This window comes from Liolophura sinensis, chromosome 13, assembly GCF_032854445.1.
Source record: "Liolophura sinensis isolate JHLJ2023 chromosome 13, CUHK_Ljap_v2, whole genome shotgun sequence".
Lineage (NCBI taxonomy): Eukaryota > Metazoa > Mollusca > Polyplacophora > Chitonida > Chitonidae > Liolophura > Liolophura sinensis.
Genome location: NC_088307.1, coordinates 7,972,173 through 7,982,697, shown reverse-complemented (window position 1 = coordinate 7,982,697; position 10,525 = coordinate 7,972,173). Strand labels below are relative to the sequence as shown.

General features: G+C 42.6%; 1 protein-coding gene across 1 annotated transcript; it reads right to left on the bottom strand.

The window, feature by feature from the left end:
* Nucleotides 1-3,276: 3,276 nt before the first annotated feature.
* Nucleotides 3,277-5,641, bottom strand: LOC135480742 (uncharacterized). The gene has a single exon (XM_064760662.1). It carries the CDS (start codon nucleotides 5,408-5,410, stop codon nucleotides 4,166-4,168), a length of 1,245 nt encoding a protein of 414 aa, XP_064616732.1. The 5' UTR covers nucleotides 5,411-5,641; the 3' UTR covers nucleotides 3,277-4,165.
* Between the last annotated feature and the right edge of the window lie 4,884 nt (nucleotides 5,642-10,525).

The following is a 10,525-nucleotide window of genomic DNA, read 5'->3' as shown; positions in this document are numbered from 1 at the left end:
GCTAAACTCTAAACTAGGTCTATAACTAATTATGTAACCCTGGGTAAGTAAAGGATCTATCTATCTAAAATAAAGTATATATCAGATGAAAGACCATTAAACACTGTCCACAAAAATAGTTGGATTTATTGTTTTATAACGTTTTGGACATGGTAAAATGCATTGCAATCTTTTGATTCTGCGATGGCCTTTTCTGACCACACTGGGACCAGTGACGTCACATCAGATTTTTGTCACAAAACACATATGGACTGCCAAATTTCATTATTCTGAATACATATACATATAGACCTATGAATGTATTCGAACAGCGAACGTTGAAACGAACTATTTAAAAATATGGAGGTGACGACACAGACACCTTGTGGGTCACTACGTATCAGCATAGAATTTGATGTTTTTAAACCATTTTACTCGGCTGGAAAAACGTTAAAAGTATATGTATTTTCCTGGCCTTTCACCTGATACACACTTCATTTAGTGTTTTCTTTGGCTTTAACGAGCGTCAATCTGCTCAAACGTCCACACAAACTTCACCAGCCCCTTATTCACACCATGGCCCCACGAAGATTGGGTACGAGGAAATCTATAAATGCCTTGTCTAAGGCCAGGTGGTGGAGGAGGGGGCGGAGGGTACGGAGGATTCGTAAATGGGACGCTGTGATTGGTGGAAAGGGTCGTGTGCGTGCGATGACATCATGATCACGTCATGATGACGTCATAGGACACGGTATGCCGTCATGGTGTTCTAGAGCATTTGTGATGTGTTGGAAGCGTCTGTGTTGTAGTACGCGGGCCAGATGCACCCGAGGGCGTGGAGTGCACTCCACGACCTGGTCTGCTGCCTTCATAACCCTGTGATGATGACACACATAAACCTTTCGAAACGCACTATAACACCATTGTGATTGGCTGGGTATTTAATATGGGTGTAGAAGAAGGTTTTGCATGTTCTTATTTTTTTCACCAGCATTTTACCGTTCTTCCAGGCTCAGCACGACGTTGGTGTCCGCAAAGTTGAGTGCTCGTGGAGGGATTGTAAAGGAACCCTCATACGCGGCCTGCGCGTTGATTGGCTGGTTGGGTATGGCGCGCTGTCAGCAAGCACGCCACGCCCATCCTCAACCGTGATCGTCTGCTACACGCTGGCCTGTCTCAGCGTGAGTGTGGGCTTGTATTGGTTCATTACTGAAATAAGCCTGGGTATTTGGGCAGATATGCACATCGCTGTGAATGTATGTGTGTATGTATATCTGTGTTTGATTGTTTGAATTTTTTCCCCACCACCATCTTACCCTGTTTTACTTTACGATCTCAAAACGTAGGTGAAGACAAGTTACATCTATATACATGTAAATACAAAACGTAGACAGTTGAGAAGGTTCACTTTTGTTTTTTCTCCGTCGTTGACGACGGATCATGACGGTTGAACTGGACTGGAGAACGCTGTATAGGCGAGGAAGTCACTCTTATTTTATACTGCACCGTACCGTCCACCAACAGGGAACAGCGCAGGTAATACAGACGGCTAGGGACGAGACCACCATGGAAGGTGAGACAGGGGGAGATGGCTCACACTGAGTGGGATGCTGGGGTGTGGGTGATGGGTTGTGTGGACATTGGACGTGTCATAGTACTAGAGGATGGGATTAGGATCCTCCACACGGTTACATACGTCTTTCGTGAACACACGGAGGGCGGTGAACCGACCCTCGTTCACGTGACCGTCTTCCAACATGGCACGTTCACCGTACTTGTACTCTTCGAGATTTGTGTCAGTCCTGATCTTCCCATCCTAAAGTAGTTGACTTTATAATGACGGACGTCTTCACCTGTCACTGTCTAGGTAGGTAATGACCACACCTGCTTGATACCACGCGTTTTATGTGAGTTTTGTCGACAAAGCCTCTTAATATACAAGCTAGCCTAAGACAAGAATCACCCGTGAAACACACCAGTCCATCAGAATATATCAATCAAAATGGCGGTGGCGTGGTTGGTGTGCTGCTATTGGTGCTTCCGGCAGTAGAAAGTGAAAGCAAGAGTAGTGCTACTGGTGTCGGTGTTCTGGGGGTGTCGGTTGGGGAATACATTGTCCTATTTTAGACAGAGCCTCAAGCAATGGGATGTAAGCATCGACCCAGACGGATACACCGCAAAAACGTGAAGAATATTTTCCCCTGAAAAGTACTGAGCCCACGGCTTGATATTCACATACCACCATCAGTTACTGGTTTGGGCATGTTCGCACACCGAAAAACTGACAAACACATCTTTAGTAAGGCGAGTGAGTCTCTCTCCGTCAACCGTAGGTGGAGCGTTGGCTGGCATGGCGTGGACGGCTTTACCGTTCACTCCCTGCTCCAAGCTGGAGGTGAAAAGCTACCAGGCGTCTACCGGTATGGTGATCTCCTTTTGGTAAGGCTGCCCAAAAGTTTTGATGAAAGGTGACCTTACTCTCTTGCACCTGGATGCGGAAGCCTTTGGTGACGTCATTGTTGTGATAGAGTAGTAACGGGTGGTCAGCAGTCTTCAGCTTCTTCAGAGGTGTTGGCTTTGAAAACTTAGCCTTCTACTCATCAGGCTGTGCTGTACAGAAGTCTGTTCACACCTGCGGGATCGCTTATCATGGCGTATTAATGGCATGGTGAAATGGGGACTGAACCGTATAAAGTCCAAAGCGCGCGTGACGAGTCTGGCTACTTCCGGTCGCGCTTGCGCAATGATGTCATGCAGACAGAATAAATTACGCTGACATAGCTAGGCTATGAGTAAACTGTGCTGTGGAGTGCACCCATACTCCACCGGGCACTCCACGACCTCGGGTGTATGACTTGTACTCCAAGCAGGCTGGCCGGTGCACCTGGCCCGCCCACAACATTATACTACAACACAGACGCTTCCAGACCATCACACACGTTCTAGAACACCATGACGTCATCATGACATCATGGCGTCATCACATCAATCCATCAATCAGAACGACCCATTTACGCACTCTCCGTCCCATCCTTGCGCACCCTCCGCTCTCTCCTCACCTTCCTAGAAGAATAACCCGCAAGCGGCGAAATTAAACAGATCTACTACTCATGTCGAATACGAGCAATTTCATGAGACTTTCGAGCATACCAATAGCATATGTATAACGGCATTTCTGATGCATATATATCCTTGTTTTAGTTAAATGTAACTGATACACTGGGCATACAGTTATCATATTTTGCAGTAACAGAAAAATGTCACTATTAAATGTGTTATACAACGCGCAAATGACACTGGAGAAAAATCATGATTTTATATCATCAAAGAAAAAAATTGGATACACATAGAACAACAGTAATGTATTTCACAACGACACAAGGAATTATCACCTAAGTATGAAATGTATTGTCACTGGGTCTTAACCATGAATTTATCTCAGATCTCATGACACATGTGCATGTTTTGAGTCATCCAGTTTATGCCCAAGAATTTTAGAATGGCTTAAAATATGAAACCCTGAATTCAAGTAAATTCTCAGTTTCAGGCTGGCCACCTGGCTTGACTCAATTAATTTGTCTTTATTTTCTTGCAACGTCTTCGGGACTGTTTTATGTCAAGTGGAATGAATCGACTGATGTACGTTCTAAGCAAGAGAATCAAACGACCAAGTTACTAATCATGGGTAAATAAGCACCGTACTGGGAGAATAAAATGACGCAAGTTTGTATGGAAATGCTTAACAACCAAATAGCAAACATAATATAATAACAAGCTTCAACAATGAAGTAGTTCTAGACTCCACGTAGACTGTCCCATACTCCTCACAGCACTTACCACTAGGCAAGTTTGTCCTCTGGACATGGTGAATGCTTGCGACACCATGCGACACACGCATTTCAAGTATCCTCTGAAATCACGTTGTGCATACTTTAGATGATAACGGAATACATGTGTATCCAATATTTGTAGAAACAAAAGGGTTGAGTTCTTTTATTTCACTTCTTAAATCATTAAAATGACTTAAGCTACCCTGGCGATTTGATCAAGAGGGTGGTGCCTACCATTTAAGGAGTCTGAGGCTGTCCTATCTGCTGGAACAAGAAGAAAAAAATCTGAAATTTATTCCCTTTTTTCCTAGAACATGTTTATAAAGATTACAAAAGAAGTCCACGGTATGAGAAATCTAATGGATGGATAGGGCGTTTTCTTTAAATCGCTTACCACTTTTTAGCGTCCCCATAACCGGCACAAAAGACACATTTCTGGCGTATTTGACGTTGGCTTTCAGTTTTGACGCCAGTTTCACTATTTTCTGGAGTTCATCAGGGTTTCTCTCCACACACAGTTTGTCAAAGGCGGAATGTAGTTTCTGAACGTCAAGAGATAGTTGGTTGTACCGCTTAGCTACTGTAGCTGATGTCGTCTTCTTTCCAGCTCGTATCATCCAGGGACTCTCTGCGCGATTTTCACGATTATGTGACTGGGGACGAGAATTGAAATCTTCAACCTTTGTTAAGAACTGACCCACACGAGTTTTGATTTCTGCCGTGTTCTGTTTTTCTGTATTTAAAGCAGTTATGAATGGACGGTTTTTGGAAATGTCCTCTGCTTGTTCTGTCTGTTGCGCTTGCCCCATTTCCTGGTGATGTTGAGCATCAGTTTGAGTCATAAATGTCACAGATCCTTTGCCGGAAGTCTCTGCTTTTGAAGGAGACTGCCAGGCGTTCGTTTCCTTGCGACCACTAACCGTTGACGACGTGGACTGAGAAATAAAGGCGTTCGATCGTCGGGCGAAAGGAATATGTTCTTTTTCAAAGGGCGTCTCTACAGCCCCTTTTCCACTTATTCTCTGATTAGAGGTCGAACTAGGCGTCGGTTGTCTCCCTTGTCGTCCGCCGGCCGTGGTCCGTGGCCGCGGCTCCAACTCGACAGAGCCAAATGGTCGTCTGTTGTATGAACTTCCTGTGGTGGGCCTGGTGCTTTTGCTCGACTTCGACACTCCAACTCTGTTGCGCACGTGCCCAGCCGACTTACCCTTGACCTTGCCCTGTCTTGTGGAAGCGGAACGTGACATTGGGAAGGAATCCCAATCGTCCGAATCGTCGTCCTCATCGGAGAGCTCAATTTCCAGTGGCTCTTGTGGCCTGACCCTCGAGCTAACAGGGCTGTCACGATAGTACGTCCTTTTAGCTGCGTGTTCGAGGAGAAGCTTTCGTCTTCGTTCGATCATACGTTTTTCGACGTGAAAGTGATTTATAGCGAATTGTCTCTCAACTTCACATATCTCTTTCTCTTTGTCTCGTTTAGATTCCAGGCTCCGATGCTTGTTTAGGAGCAGTCCTGACCTCGTAGGATTCAGCATCAGCTCGAAATTGAGGATGTGATCCTGGTGAGTCAGGTCTTTTGTCTTGAGCATCAACAGCGACATGATTCTGTGAGACTTATTGCACCTTTCTTTAGAGTAAATGGCTAATTTCTCTCACCGAGAAAGAGAATATGTGTTTACTATTGTTTCAATGTCTATGAATTTCTATTTGACATCCATAGGCAATAAATGATGTGCACGTTTTAAGCTGGGCTGATTGTGCTCACAGCACTGTCAATTTACTCGGTTAATACTGTTAGCACTATTCGCTGCTCTGTCAAAAATCTTTGCTTTTTTCTCGTGCAACCCCTTCGTCTTCGTGCTCTGTTTATAATTTCATTTATTTGCTTATTTTATCATGTAAACTGCTAGTCTCCTATGTGTTTGCCAAAACCTCTTCCGGATAACCAAGCTTTGTTAACACACAGATCTTTCTTAAACTGCATGACCAATAGAGATTTGGCTGGTAAGGTGCATCGTCAGTAATTGATGTGATCTTTACTTTATCCCTGATTCACCAGTGAACAGTTCAAAAGGATAAAAGAATGGCAGCGGCTGGCGGCCAGAGGAACACTTGTCGGATGCTTGGATGTCGTTACCCAACTGCGAAAAGTTGCACTGAAACAAGATAAATAGAGATCTATGTATAAATATCTATAAATAGAGATTTACACAAAAAAAACACTGTACCAAAACTTTCATTAAAATGTTTTAGATTCAAATGTCATTCCTCGCGAAAATCAGTATTATTTAAGCCCAGTTGTTTAACAGCGTATTTACAATTAAAAGATACAAGAAAAGGTATTCTAAAACGGAGGGTATGGTTACGGAAAATAAAGAGAATTATTCCAAAAAATAAGAAATAAAGCTTTCATTCTCAGCTATATTTAAACAGCCCTTCTATTTAAAGCATTTTTTCTATCAGAAATCTGATTCGAAAATGACGTGGTCAATGAACATACTGGGAATGTCCCCATTATTTTCTGGGGCGGTGGACGAACCAGGATGAACCATTTGTGCAGTTTTATGATTGTTTACTAGAATTTGTCACCAATACAGCACACATGCATAAACGGAACAATAGTTCAGCAGAAATAAATATTCGCCCGAATAAATATATTCCTATACATATTGTAGAAATAGGAAAGTAGCAATGTGGTTACCACGTTAACCACGTTGGAATGGTTCTACTCATCGGCACCTCTGCATTTATGCATCCACCAAAATTAAAAGTGCATAAAGCAAGAATTTGTTGTTGCTTAGACACGAATCTAGACTTGTTTGTGGAGCTACCATAATACGACCTACCTAAAGTCCGGCATACAAAAAATGTAATGGTAAAAAGTGAAAAAGCTGTGTACATGAACAGCTAATCCAGCAAAACACACATCCCGGTCAAAACCTTGTCGAGCAATTTAAAAAAATTAATTCGTACATACACGATGACTTTTTCTGATGACGACATCCAGTGACATACCCTGAAATATACCTGAAAGAAAGCCTTATCTGGGATTTATGAACACAAAATGGAGACGAGATAGGTTCTGCTCATATATGCTACAGTAAATATACAGACATATTCAGACCCGTGCCACATGATTATAAATCAAGTCTCAAAGTTTACACAAATTCGGATATGATCTGATTGTAACAACCTTATGGAGGACGGCAGTTGACATGTGCATTATACCTACCCATGCCTCACCGATCAACGGTGAAACATATATTTTCGTCAAAATTCTACACCCACGATTATCGACGTGTTCCGAAAACGCCTCCACAAGGCTAAGTTAAACCTCTAGTCGGTGATGAAACGTCACATGACGTCCAGAGAGAGAGTACAACCGTGCTCACGTAAGCCAGGCTTAAACTCACTGGTCGTTTTAAAAAGCACTTCAGACCAAATCAAGGCGAATGGGTAATAAAAAGTGAGTTACGTAACGAGGTGCAGTTAAACGACCAACGCGGAGATATAGAGGGAAGGCCATGGCCAGTGCGAGGGCTCCGAGCATTAAATTGTCCTACCTATATATATCTTGCTTAGGCAATTAGGGTGCCGTTGGTTGGAACTTTGGGGTGAATATAAGGTGCATATATAATCCAAACTTGCGTACATCACAGGAGCAGAATTTCATCCTGCTATTTTTGCCTCTTTCTGTCCGTATATAATAAAAAGATTTCAATTCGTACTATGAGCCTGAACAGCCATGAAGGAAGGGAGACAAGTTTTAAACTTCAATAACTCAGAGCGCACGATAGTCTACAGGGGATGTGTTAACAAAGCCAGTTTTGACTTAAGCCAAAGTTTGAAATATGAATATAGAACTTTTCTTCAGGCCCGTAAATTAAAATTCTGACTACCTCATCAATGTTATATTCACATCTACACACTGTACTCATACCGGTATTCGTAAAAACATCACCTGTAGAAGAATACTTCTATCCTAAACCTGAACATACTAAAAACATACCTATCCTTAACCTGCACACACTATGTTCATACCGTTACCCGTGAAAAACATTACCTGCAGAACAATACCTATCCTTAACCTGCACACACTCTACTCATGCCGGTACACGTAAAAAACATTAGCTGTAGAACAATACCTATCCTTAACCTGCACACACTACATTCATACAGGTACCCGTGGAAACATTACTTGTAGAACAATACCTATCCTTAGCCTTCATACACTATAGTCACACCGATACCCGTAAAACACATTCCCTGTAGAGGAATACCCATGAAAAACATTACCTGTAGAACAATACCTATCCTTAACCTGCACACACTGTACTCATACCGGTACCCATGAAAAACATCACCTGTAGAACAATATCTGTCCTTAACCTGCACACACTGTACTCATACCGGTACTTGGGAAAAGCATTACCTCTAAAAGAATACCTATCCTTAACCTGCGCACACTATACTCACACCGGTACCCGTGAAAAACATTACCAGTAAAACAATACCTATCCTTAACCTGCTCACACTGTACTCATACCTGTACCCGTGAAAAACATTACCTGTAGAACAATACCTATCCTTAACCTGCGCACACTGTACTCATACCGGTACCCGTGAAAAACATTACCTGTAGAACAATACCTATTCTTAACCTGCACACACTCTACTCACACCGGTACCCGTGAAAAACATTACTTGTAGAAGAATACCTATCCTTAACTTGCACACACTGTACTCATACCGGTACCCGTGAAAAACATTACCTGTAAAACAATACCTATCCTTAACCTGCTCACACTGTACTCATACCGGTACCCGTGAAAAACATTACCTGTAGAACAATACCTATCCTTAACCTGCACACACTGTACTCATACCGGTACCCGTGAAAAACATTACCAGTAAAACAATACCTATCCTTAACCTGCTCACACTGTACTCATACCTGTACCCGTGAAAAACATTACCTGTAGAACAATACCTATCCTTAACCTGCACACACTGTACTCATACCGGTACCCGTGAAAAACATTACCTGTAGAACAATACCTATTCTTAACCTGCACACACTCTACTCACACCGGTACCCGTGAAAAACATTACTTGTAGAAGAATACCTATCCTTAACTTGCACACACTGTACTCATACCGGTACCCGTGAAAAACATTACCTGTAGAACAATACCTATCCTTAACCTGCTCACACTGTACTCATACCGGTACCCATGAAAAACATTACCACTAGAACAATACCTATCCTTAACCTGCACACGTTGTACTCACACCTGTACCCGTGAAAAACATTACCTGTAGAACAATACCTATCCTTAACCTGCACACGTTGTACTCACACCTGTACCCGTGAAAAACATTACCTGTAGAACAATACCTATCCTTAACCTGCACACACTCTACTCACACCGGTACCCGTGAAAAACATTTTTCCACACACCATAGTGCTGGCCGCCGTCGTATAAGTGAAATATTCTTGAGTACGGCGTAAAACATTACCGGTAGCCGTGAAAAACATTACCTGTAGAACAATACCAGTTCTATAACGCTATACTCACCCTGGTACACGAGAAGCACATTAAATGGAAGAATATCCACCCTTAACCTGCACACACTATACTCATACTGGTACTTGTGAAAAGCATTATCTGTCGCTGAGCTGTACACGCTGTACTCAAACCAGTAGTCTGCCAAACACCAAGCAGACCTAATGCTCATACACGGACCTACCCATAAACAATACACCACGTGCAGAAAACATTAAGGCCATGGTCACGTGAACTATCCTCTTTGTCCAGGCAGTACAAACTAGAATGACTTAGGATTCAGTTTCCACCAAGGAGTTTTACTCCTAAATCAGTACATTTTCACACATTACTGCAGTAATAATCCATACCACCATCATATAGGTGAAAATACTGTATGCACAGAGCAAGACGTTAACAAAATACACAAAACAGTGATTCAAAATTTATCTGTTATGCTCCAAACTATAGCAGACATCAAACAGGTCACGGTTTCACCTTAAGGAGCTGATATAATCATCACGTGTCCCCAGTTCATCTCGGTTTAACTAAAACCTACACCTAAATTGTTTGGGTGAGCTATTTTAACCACAAAACAGAATGCTAACCAAATACATAAATTGACGAATGCTACGATGGACTCGTTGATGATTTCAACGAGTCATAGATGTACTCTGCCAAAAAACGGGATGAATGTAGGCTAAAGATTGTGCCTCTGGTCATCAAAAGTTTAACAGGTGCTTTCCAGAAATGTTCCCTACCTGTTCGCGTGTTGCCTGGGCAAAATTCCTCCATGCGCACTGTCGTCTTTCCTAAATGGTATAGCCTTATATCCTAAGCTCAGTTCCGCAATGGTTGGTTGACCGTCGAAGTCCTAACTGTATATGGAGTCGTGCTAATCATACAGGCGCCAACTACAGAATTGCAAATAACAGAAACCGGCTAACAGTTTAGCACGAGGCGTTTGTTTTCCAATCGCGCTGCCTTTGGAAATAGGCTTTGTTACGTGTCGTTCCGCAAAACACCTGGATAAATGCAAGACGCTCAGGTGTGGTAATTAGTTTTTTGTTGACCCTTTTTGTGCCATACTTAATCAGGTGTGACTGTAGTCAAAACACATCACCACAGCGAATTACAACGAGCCGAGAATTAACTGCTTCCAAACAATGG